Consider the following 12,033-nt stretch of genomic DNA (forward strand, 5'->3'; position numbering starts at 1 on the left):
TCTGTCTCCCGGGAGTCACACAGGAATTTGGTTTTTTCAGTTCCTCCAATCTAGACTTGGTCCCCTGCTGCCAACGAAACTGGGTTTGCCTTTCACTACCAAGTATTACACTCTTGAAAATCCTTCTGTCTGACTTGTACGTTTATTGTCAACCTGACACCTTCTACAGTCATCAGGAAAGGAGCAGATGAAGGTGGTCTAGATCAGGTTGGCCTGTGGGCATCTTTGTGTGTAATTATCTTGATTATGCTAAGTCGAGGTGAGAGGACAAGCCCCTGTGGGCGGCATCATCCCCTGGGCTACAGTGAGCTGAGTACCAGCATGCGGGCATTCACCCTCTTCAGTGCCTGCTGCCATGACAACCCTGAGCTGAACACCTCCCAGAATCTGCTTTTGTTTGGGATATTTTATCACAATGAAACTAGGACAATTATATATTTTCTCTTCTCTTCTTTAGTCCCCATCATAGGATGGGAATAAAATGGGAGTCTGTAAATAAAACCAATGCTAACTTACACATTTGATTTCCTTACCTGTAACTTTATGGGCATGTATTGGGAATTTTCCTGGAAAGATCCATTTTCCAGCTGACACTTCTCAACCAGCCACAGCAGAGAATTACAGATTGAGTTTTGGTCCTGTTTCACGTACTTGGCCACTTGCCCAAGGACTCTCAAAGCGAACGCTGTTAACCTTTGCAACACAATCACACAGACTTTAGAACACAGTCTCCCCTGCCTTCCTAGTTACTTAGTGTGTCTTTGCGTGCTTTTCCTCTTTAAAATAAATTAGAGGCTAAGCCACGGAGTTCTAGAGTAAGCCATCATTTTACATGGCGACAAGAGAGGACATTCGAAAATCTGCAAGACTATGAGCAGCACACGAGTGATTATGACCTGCTAGCTCGCTCTCAAAACGTTGATGCTGGTGAGAAAAACCAGAACAAAACAGATGACTAGTTGAGTTAAAGCCACGGAGGGAGGCAAACAGCTTTGCGTCAACGCTGATCGCTAGAAGTGAGACAATGAAGTGGAAAAGCATGCGGCCGAGACTCCCGGGTCTGAGCTCTTTGTCTCCCCAGTGTTTGTCTTCCTTCTGTTAAGCTCCTCCATGGACTCAGCATCTGCCATCTGACCAGGAAGATTTAGGATGCCACCTATTTAGCCAGAAAGACCAGCCCACCAGCATGTACCCCAGACTAACCGTGATTACAGGAGTCGTGACCTCATAGAGAGCCCACTCTTGGAGCCCTCTGATGTCCTTAAGCTTTTGACTCTCCTGACTCCTCATCTTAAAGTTTTGTTTTAACTTGTATTTTTAAAATGTATTTTAAATAAAAAAATTTCAAGAGCCAAAAGTTTTCAAAAGTCCCAAAGCACAGAAGAGCAGCTAAGAAAAGAAAATCTCCTCTGTGTCCCCTCCATCTTCCGACAGGCATCTGCTGCTTCCGGCTTCCAGGCAACAAATGCAAACAGTTGTCTGTGAAGGCTGCATTGTTAGCTAGCTTGCAAGCTAACACACACATCCAAATAGTAACCGGAAGTCTAGACGCTCCCAGTCTACCTACCAATCCTGTCACATTCAGTCATCAGGATACATATCTTCCTGTCCTTGGGGCTTTTTTATTTAATATCTTTTGGTGATCTTGCTATGAATGCCCTGTGAACTGAGGCTGGGCAAAGAACTAAAAGCCAAAGGGAGGGGCTGAAAAACCAGCTGATGATTCTGAACTCGTGGAGGATGGGGGTTCAGTGAGGGGACAGGAAAGAATGTTTGAAAAAGAGCAATGGCTTTGGAATGTGTTGTAGTTAGAGTTCTTCACGTCCAGACACCTGGAAATGCAGCGCTGTGGCCAGGAGAGATGTTAGGTCTCTGGACGTTGATTAAAGACATTGCTCAGGGATCCGTCTACACAGAAGTGTGGAGGTCATAGGCAAAGATAAAATTATGCAAGAGAGATCACAAGAAATAAGAGGCCAAGGCTGAAATTCTGGGGAACATCTAAAACTCAGTAAGTGTAACTTGCTGGGCATGGTGGCACATGCCCCTAGCCCCAGCACTATGGGGACAGAGCCGGAGAATGGATGCAATCCAGGCCAGGTCTGAATAATAGATTTCAGACCAGCCAGGCTACATTGAAAGAATCTGTCAAAAAGCACTGAATTATTGCAGAACTCAGGAAGGGCGTCTCATGCAATAGACGCTTGAGGTTCTTGGCACACTGAAGTCTTGCTTTATCTGCACTCTTTGGGGGCATCACCTTATAGTGCAGCCCTGCTTTGAACTTCTGCTCCTTCAACCTCTTCCTCCCAGGTGCTGGGACTATAAGTCTGCACCACCATGACCAGTTATCTGATTTTTTTTATATGTTAAAATTAAGTATCTTCCAAAGGGAAAAAATTAAATAAGATTAGGTATCTAGTCAAAGTAGGAGGACATGCTTGAGAACACTGCTGTGTAAATGTTTGCTTCATATAGACTGTCTTTCCTTAGAGATCACCATCACAGAAGCTACCTCTCAGTGAATAAATTCTTATTGAAGATACAAGGTCCTCGGAACACGTGGAGCCGCCCACATACAGATACAGATAAGGGAAGTAAGCGAGAAAGTTCATAAAAAAGGGGAAGGAGGAAAGGAGCCTATGGGGCAGGACTCAGTCCTGGATGCAGTGGTTTATATAGAAGGAGACAATGGAGTCTTCATTAAGGAGGAAACTTCCAGAAAGTCCCCGAGGGAAATAAGACATCTGGTCTTGCCCAGGAAGGAGCATTGCAGACAGGGAGGGGTCAGTGCAGAGACCCCGAGGGGGAAGTCGTGTCTGGTCTTGTGTGTTTGAGAAAGGGCTTGCATGGAGCATGAAACAAGATGGATGAGCGAGGGAGAATTGAGTAAACAGTGGTTCTCACTCTGGATGAGCTGAGAAGCATCTAAATGGCTTGGACTGGTGAGGCCACTCCAGCTTCCACGCCGAGTGTAAACTCAGGGGAGCAAAGTCTCAAGTCAGAAAGATGAAAAGAGAGAGGGCTGGCTTACATCAGAATGCTGAAGTTGGGGAACAAAATCCAGGCTCTATTTGAAGGAGCAATCACACCAGTTAACTAGGTCAGATCTGGGCTGTAAGGGAAAGTGAGGTGTGTGGAGGGGGTATCTGTCAGAGCAAAGGGAAGGGACGTCACTATGGAAGTCATTCTTATTTATGAGTGTGTGCACGCATGACAAAAGGAGAAACCGTTGAAGTCAGTTCTCGCCTTATAACACGTGGGTCTTGGTGATAGAATTCAGGTAGCCTGGCTTGGCAGCAAGTGCCCTTACCCACGGGGCCATCTCCATAACCCCCTGGCCATTAGTCTTAATGAATGAACCAGCTACTGTATGGGAATATGAGAGAAGTCTGTTACTCACCAGGTACTGGCACTTTCCCCCTTCCACATGCTGTAAGAATAGTCACTGTTTCTGTAGGACGAGATGCTCACCAGCCCTAAGGAGGACCAGAAAAAAGAGCACAGTGCGTCACTTACGGGAGTGCTGGGTCAGTCCAGGGCTGAGTCCTCCTGGGTGTGAACGGCGATTGTGGGTTCTGTGGCCAGTATTGCCCAGTTTCTCATAGGAAGTCTCATACTTGAATTGGGGATCAAAGCGAACATTCTGTTCCCATTCAAAGAGGGAGGGAGCAATTCTCGGAGGATTCTGGAAGGCAGGGGTCCTGCTTCCCAGCCAGGCATTTGGTGAATTAAGCCAGAATGCTTCAGAAAGAGTTTATCACGTGAAATTTTTGTTGTTGTTGCTAAAATTCTTTCACAATTAATCTTATATATATATATGTATGATTCATAGTAATTTAAATATTTCAGGAAATAAAATATTTGCTTTAAATCTGTAAGATGACATATAAAACAATTTTTTTTTTACCTTCTCTCATTTTTTTCTGCAGGCTCTGTTTCCTAGCTAAGGAATCAGGATAGAACATGTTCCAGTGGCTTCCCGCTTCCAGGTAATGGAAGACATAGAACACGGGGACAACACTCATGATCTCTGCCTCCGCGCTCCTCCTAGGCAGGTGGGTCAGGATGTCGATGCCTTCCTTACTCAGAACTGTGGACAGGAACTCCCCTATAAGCAGTCCTGAAAAACAAAGAGACCCAAGTAGACACAAGCACTCTTTATCAGCTTCCAACAGTGTGCTCTGAAGAGGCAATGACCATGGTCTCCCTTCTTCCCAGTTTATCCTGGAAATGGCGGGAGAAGGCTGGATTTGATTGGGAACATGGGCTTTTGGTGGTAGGCAGAGTGATACAGCGAGCACATGGTGCACGGTCAGGCGCAGACATCGCAAACCATCCTGCCTGATCCTCAAGTGAAGGAGGGCAAAGAACCTGAAGAGGAAAGGCGCGGACTTCTGGATCCAGAGCAATGCTGTGCAAACTTGGGCAGATCAGTTTCTTATGTATCTAACATCAGGACTGCACATGGTCAGAAAGGCCCTTTCTAGTGCTGGAGTTCTGGGATTCCAGCGTTTGATCTGAGAGGAAATGTAGCCAGGATGTTCTGTGGTGTCAGTGATGAGTGACCGCACTGTAGAGAGAGACGCCCAGGGGAAATCCAGCAAATTCCTCAGTGTGAACAGCCTGGAGGGCAGAGAATCCCTGTCCCTCCATCTGCTGAATCCTAATGCACAGAGGTGATGGTGTTGGAAGGTGGGGCTTTTCTGGAGTGCGTGGGAGAGTCCTTCACCTCACCTTTGACATTTTGCCCTTCTACCCTTAGCTGTGTGAGGATGCCATGACAGGACAATGGCTGGAAACACAGGGAGCAGCATTTCATTACCTTGATCTTGGACAAGCTTCAGAATGTGAGGACGAAGAGCCTGTCCTTTACAAATTACGCAGACTTTGATATCTCGTTATAGTTTTACAAATGGGCCAAACAACCTCAGGACTGATACATGGAAGGAGAGCTGGTACCCTGGGCTATTTGTAGTTCACAAAGTCTTCAATTGGGGCAGGACTGGCTGCTGAGACTGTGGGAAGTTAGGTGTTGAACTAACTAGGGAAGTCACTGGGATAGAACCACCCCCTCCCAATCAGAGGAGAAGAGCTGCCAACTAAAGTGGGTGAAGAGTTGGAAAGTAATCAAGTGTTTGAAGTCGAGGACAGTGGAAGACAAGGTTCTATCAAAAGTCAATTTATATGTGTAGATGAAGAAAAATAAAGAATAATCACGAATATATTTGATTTTGGTTTGAAGCACCTAGTTATAAAAAATAAAAAATGAGATTTATGATGGAGGAAGGTCATTGGCTAATAAAGAAACTGCCTTGGCCCATTTGATTGGTCAGCCTTTAGGTGGGTGGAGTAATCAGAACAGAATGCTGGGAGGAAGAGGAAGTAAGCTCAGATGCAGGGCAGCTCCTCTCAGAGACAGATGCCATGCAGCTGCTCCCCAGGGCAGATGCGATGAAGCTCTGACCCAGGATGGACATAGGTTAGAATCTTCCTGGTAAGCGCACCTTGGGGTGCTACACACATTATTAGAAATGGGCTAGTCCAGGTGCGAGAGTTAGCCGAGAAGAGGCTATATATAATGGGCCAAGCAGTGTTTAAAAGAATACAGTTTGTGTGTTGTTATTTTGGGGCATAAGCTAGCCAGGTGACCAGGAGCTGGGGCAGCAGGAACACAGCCCGCAGCTCCCACAACAGATTTAGAATCAGACAGAAGTGGCGCACATCTTTAATCCCAGGACTTGGGAAGTGGAGGCAGGTGGATCTCTGTGAGTTTAAGGCCAGTCTGGTCTACAGAGTTATTTCCAAGACAACCAGGGCTACACAGAGAAATAGTCTCAAAATCCAAGAGAAAGGGGTGGGGGTGGGGGGAGATTTGGTCCTGAGTTGCTCAGACTGGCCCACGCCTTACTATGCCGGACTTCAGTTTCCGACCACCCTCCTCCTCCCCCTCTCCCCCTCCCCAGGGCAGGGATTATAGGTGAGCACCACCACACCGGGACTTCATGCACACCAGGCAGCCACCCTACCAACTGAGCCTCATCTCTGGCCAATAAAATTTACCTTTTACACTCAAAATCCTTTTAACACTGGTTTTGGGGACCAAATCTAATGGCATCCTGTATGGGAATTCCTTTCGTCTGTTAGCAATGCCTGTAATAATAATAATAAATAATTATTAATAAAACATATTTGTCCAGAGTTCTTAAGGGAAAGAACTATTATTAGATTATATATCTACTAACAAAGAAAATTTCAAAGTAAAACACATTTATAATAGCAACATTAAAGTTTTAAAAAGAGAAAAAATGGTGAAGGATTTTAATCAAACCCTAGGCTTGTAGTATCTCCTTAAACAAAACACAGAATTTGATGCAAGATTCCTGGTCTTCAGAAGGCACGAATTAAATATGTTATTTCAACATTGCCCTCTAGGAAGAGATAGCATGTCCAAATAACTGGAACATAATTTTGGGTTGTCTGCATACTATCTCCTCTGGGAAGTATGACCAAACGTTCTTCCTACTTCCCCACCGAGCTGGACTGAAATAGTTTTCTCTATGCACACAACTCCACGGTTTCAGAGTGCCAGTGTCAGAGAATTTTAAATTATAGCCTCTCTCTGTTTATTATAAAAATTGTACATTTTATGATTAACACAGAGACTCATGACTGTTCAAGTGCTAGGAGAAATTGACTGTAGGTGCAGGCCAGCGATGGGACATCTATACTCACCCCATCTTCTATCTCAGGGAAGAGGGGGAATAGAGAATGTAAGAGCCAGAAGATGGGGAGAGAGAGCTGTGACATGAAGAGAGAGCTGTGACATGGAGACAGAGAGAGCTGTGACATGGAGAGAGGAGAGAGAGAGAGAGAAAGAGAGAGAGAGAGAGAGAGTTGTGACATGGAGAGAGAGAGCTGTAACATGGAGAGAGAGAGCTGTGACAGGCTTTCTTCTGGCTGTGACATGGTTGTTGAACATGTGAACTCACAGTAGCTGTGGCAATCTGCTCAAGATCAAAGCAGTTTAAATGTCTAGCATGGCTGAAGGAGGGGACCCTGAGGCTGGCTGTTTATCTATTTCCTCCTTTATCAAAACATTCCATCCTGCACAGACTTTCTTTAAGCAGGAAAGTACACTCATAATAGCTTCAGGAAGTCCCTGAAAATGACTTACTAGGCCCCTACCTGCCAGAGTGAGCAGAGCTAAGCTGCAAAGAATCTGCAACAATACCAGATGGTTGGAGAAGAACGTGGAAGAAGCAGAAACCAGGTGAGCTGCCTGGAAGAGGATTAGACCTACTGAGGCACCTGGAAAGTGCCTCAACTTGCTGAGCTGCCTGTAGGCTGTGCAGTGTACTCCCAGCTGTGGTGAACTGTCACTCGTGATGGGGCGTCAGAGGCCATGCAAATATACAACATATGGCAATTCAGAGATCAGTCCACCAGAGGAGCGACTCTGATGAAGATTAATCCTGTCCAGGCAAGGCCTGGAGGACAGACAATCGACTCTGGAAACTGTTGTTTCAGTTTTGCTAAAGTATCTTGTTGTCTCCGCAATACCTGCATTGCAGTGCGTAATCTCATGTGATGTGTATATGTAATCTCAGGATCACATCTCAATCTTGTGGGCACATATGTCTGTGGATGGTCAGGAAGATGACTTTTCATTTATCTATATAATTTTGATATATAGAAAATAACTAGGACATACTTCATAACTAGATCCATCTATCCTACAGCAAGTGTAGACACTTAAAAGCCTGCGTTGTTCTTTTGCTCAGATTAACTGCACACAATTAGCTCACTTTTACCTCCGAGTAAGTTCAAACTAGACTAAAGGCTTTGTGTAAATGGATCATAAGTTTAAAACCTTACAGTTATGCTCATTGTCAAACCAAAGTTGCTACACAAAGCACCCTAAGAAAAGCATGCCAATTTTTCGCTTGCCAAGTCTGCTGACAGTAAACCTATGTCTCAAAGTGGTTCACTGGGCACTGTGCCCACCTCACCCTCCAAGTCTGGTCACAGTTTTACATCTGTAACCTTGGAATCTTGTGTTGCCATGGAAATGACTCAGCTCCCTATCCTAGGAATGTGCTTTTGACTAATGAGAGGTAACTCTTGTAAATTTTGTTTTATCGTTTCAGAAAAGTGTGTGTGAGAGTTCAGTCACCCTCAGCAAAAGTTCTTTTCTCTTGCTGTTGTGTCCATTCTGAACCCCGAAGAGAGTCCTGGGCCTGGACCCCAAAGGCTCTTGTTAGGGGTGGACATGGGTGATGGCAGCTGTCTGTGAGTCATTTCTGCTCCTGTCAGCAACCCATTGCCCATATTCCTGTAAGTAACCCAAATAAACTCATTGGTTCACCAAGTTGGAGTTTGGTGGTATCCATATTTTGGTCTGTTGTGGATTCCCTATGGTGGATGAGTAAATTGTGTGTGTGTGTGTGTGTGTGTGTGTGTGTGTGTGTGTGTGAGAGAGAGAGAGAGAGAGAGAGAGAGAGAGAGAGAGAGAGAGTCACCCATGGAGGGTTTTGTCACATAACAGGTCTACTCATTCCTGAGGAGCTATTGGCAATTTATGGCTACTAAGGGAGGAAGTGTCTGCTCTGTCTCTGTCTCTCTCTCTCTCCTTTCTTTTTCTTTTCTTTTTTTGGTTTCTCAAGACAGGATTTGTGTGTGTGTGTGTGTGTGTGTGTGTGTGTAGCTTTGACTGTTCTGCAACTCACTCTGTAGACCAGGCTGACCTTGAACTCAGAGCTCTGCCTGCCTCTGCTTCCTGAGTGCTGGGATTAAAGGTGTGCACCACTCAGCTGCATCAGCTTTCTTTAGGGAGCTAGACACTGGTATGTTACTTATACCCTGATGACCCTGATGACCTCATACCCATTAATATATGGGCAGCACTAATTGGATCCAATGGGCTAAAATAATTAAAAGTCATTAAGTAATAAAAATTTAAAAAGAAGGACATGAAATTGGGAGGGAGATGCTTTGGGTTAAGTTGGGTAGCAGAGATTAGCTATGATCAAGATATATTGTGGACATGTGTGACAATTTCAAAGAATAAATAAAAATATTATTAAAACATGCTACCATCTCCAAAACGTGATTCTGTTTATTACTGTGCTGACAGAGAGTCAAGCTTCAACTAAGCTAACTGAATGCAGGGCTACATTGCATACACAGGAGTACTGTAGACATGGCCTATTTTTATTGTTTCAATTTGGCACAGGGATAGTACAGGTGGTGCCATGATCCAGGCCAAGGAAGGCTTACTGCAAGGCTCACCAAAGTTACTGTAGTGAGAACCCAGCTCTAGCCAGAACCAGCACTAGCACTCTGTGGAGTCCCTGGCAAGAGGAAGATGCTATGAATAAATCCTGAGATCTCATCAATGAGCTGCATGGATTTGGCAAAGATATAAGAATGTTCCTCAAGAAACTTCTCTGTCATTTAAGCCTTGATGAAACATGAAGATGATGTGTTAAAATTAGTCAGTGAAGGCGTTTAGGAAGCTTGAGGTAAGGGTGTCAGAGCATGGAGGTAACAGGATCGGCACAGCCTTTCTCTGCTGCACTTACTCCTTAGTTACTGAGGGGTAATGATGCTTTCAAAGGGTTTTTTTTGAGGCTAAAGAACCATGCAGACAGAGAAGCTAAATACATTGACACTGTAACAATTTAAGAAGGGCTGTAGTAGAGTGTCTAGCTGGAAACAGTTGTTAGGAGAACCTGTTCTTTCAGAAGCATGCCTGGACTTAGCCCCGGAGTCAGTTCAAAAATGTTTGAGAAGCTCTTACTTTGAGAAGATTCTCAGCTGAAGGAAAAGAAGAGACGCAGAGCAGTGAAGAAGGGATTTTCGAAGTGACTGTCTCACTGTGGTGTTCCAAAGAGTGCTTATGAGCTAATTACAACATGGCTAGCTGTCAGGTGCTGTCTGGACAGAGGCTTCCGAGGTAAATTCGTGTTATTGTGACGATGAGTAGAGCATTCAATGAGGGGGATTTATTACCGTAACTAGGTTTATTACTCTAACTAGGCTGAAATGTGTCACATTTGTTTATGTTGCGGAATATACTTTAACTGTGTGAAGGTTGCTACATCTGTTTCTGCTGCCTTTGTTAATGATATAAAGATGTGTTACATTTGTTTGTGCTGCATTTATTTCACCTTGCCTGCCTAAGGCACCAGATTGGTCTAATAGAAAGCTGAATGGCTAGGCAGGAGAGAGATAGAGGGGCTAGTGGGCAGACAGAATAAATAGGAGTGGAGAGAAGAGGAGAATGAGGAGGAAGGTATGAGGGAGAAAGAGAGGGACAGAAGCCAGGCAGCTGTCAGCCAGATGCCAGAAGCAGTGAAAGTAGATAAAGAGAAGGAAAGGTAAAAAGCCCTGGGGCAAAACCTAGAAGAGAAACAGGTTAAATTATAAGAGGTAGCAAGAAATGAGCCTAAGGTAAAGCTAAGTATTTATAACTAACAATAAGTCTCACATCATGATTTGGGAGCTGTTTGGTGGCCCCAAAAGAAGAAACTTGACACACTGTTGCAATGTGTTTGTCCTGAGTGCTCAGTGAGTAGAGTTAAGAGATCTGCTTGGCTCCAAGCACACAGATCATGCCCAGAGAGGGCAGGGCTATAACAAGCGGACGTGGCTGATTCTGCACACTGGACACTCTGAAAAGTGATGTTTTAAGTTACATTAAAATTACACTTTAATCTCCCATGCTCTTGGGTGACTAGAACTAACATAGTAAAAATGGCAGTCTTACCAAAAGCAGTCTACAGATTCAATGCAATGCCCATCAAAATCCCAACAAAATTCTTCATAGACCTCGAAAGAACAGTACTCAACTTCACATGGAAAAACAAAAAACCCAGGATAGCTGAAACAATCCTGTACTTTTTTTTTTTAGAGCTACAGTACTGAAAACGACCTGGTATTGTCATAAAAACAAACAGGAGGACCAATGAACGCGAATAGAAGACCTGGATATCAATCCACACACCTACAAACACATGATTTTTGACAAAGAAGCAAAAAGCTAAAATAGAAAAAAGAAAGCATATTCAACAAATGGTGCTCACATAACTGGATATCAACATGTAGAAGAGAAAGTGGGAAATACACTTGAATGCATTAGCATAGGAGACCACTTCCTAAATATAACCCCAGTAGCACAGACACTGAGAGAAACAATAAATGAACCCTCCGGAAACTGAGAAGCTTCTGTAAAACAAAGGACATGGTCAACAAGATAAAGCAGCAAACTACAAATTGAGAAAAGATCTTCATCAACCCCATATTGGACAGAGGATTGATCTCCAAAACATATAAAGAAATCAAGAAACTGGTCATCAAAAGAACAAATAATCCAATAAAAAATGGGGTACAGACCTAAACAGAGAACTCTCAACAGAGGAATCTAAAATGGCTGAAAGACACTTAAGGGCATGTTCAATACCCTCAGCTTTCAGGGAAATGCAAATCAAAACAACCCTGAGATTCCATCTTACACCTGTAAGAACGGCCAAGATCAAAAGTACTGGTGACAACTTATGCTGGAGAGGATGTGGGGTAGGAGGAACACTCCTCCATTGCTGGTGGGAGTGCAAGCTGGTACAGCCACTTTGGAAATAAGTATGTCAGTTTGTTAGAAAATTAGGAAACAATCTACCTCAAACCCCAGCAATACTGCTGTTGGGTATATACCCAAAGGAAGCTCAGTCATACCCCAACGACATGTGCTCAACTATGTTCATAGCAGCATTGTTCATAATAGTGAGAACCCGGAAACAACCTAGATGCCCCTCAACTGAAGAATGGATAAAGAATATGTGGTATATTTACACAACGGATTACTACTCAGAGGCATAAAATAATGACATCTTGAAATTTGCAGACATATGGATGAATTCAGAAAAAAAAACATATTGAATGAGGTAACTCAGACCAAGAAAGACAAATATCATATGTTCTCACTCTTACGTGACTTTTAGACATAAAGCAAAGAAAAACCAGCCTACAGTTCAC

The 12,033-nt window shown here is 44.0% G+C and overlaps 1 protein-coding gene across 1 annotated transcript in view; it reads right to left on the reverse strand.

The window, feature by feature from the left end:
• Nucleotides 1–12,033, reverse strand: part of LOC130864485 (complement C5) — a 103,572-nt gene that overhangs the window by 27,738 nt on the left and 63,801 nt on the right. The window contains exons 23-26 of the mRNA XM_057754944.1: nucleotides 6,064–6,153; nucleotides 3,911–4,123; nucleotides 3,404–3,479; nucleotides 534–693 (exon numbers count right to left, since the gene is read on the reverse strand). Coding sequence (XP_057610927.1) covers nucleotides 534–693; nucleotides 3,404–3,479; nucleotides 3,911–4,123; nucleotides 6,064–6,153 — 539 coding nt within the window. The remainder of the gene's footprint in view (nucleotides 1–533; nucleotides 694–3,403; nucleotides 3,480–3,910; nucleotides 4,124–6,063; nucleotides 6,154–12,033) is intronic.

The sequence above is a fragment of the Chionomys nivalis genome, chromosome 22 (genome assembly GCF_950005125.1).
Source record: "Chionomys nivalis chromosome 22, mChiNiv1.1, whole genome shotgun sequence".
NCBI lineage: Eukaryota > Metazoa > Chordata > Mammalia > Rodentia > Cricetidae > Chionomys > Chionomys nivalis.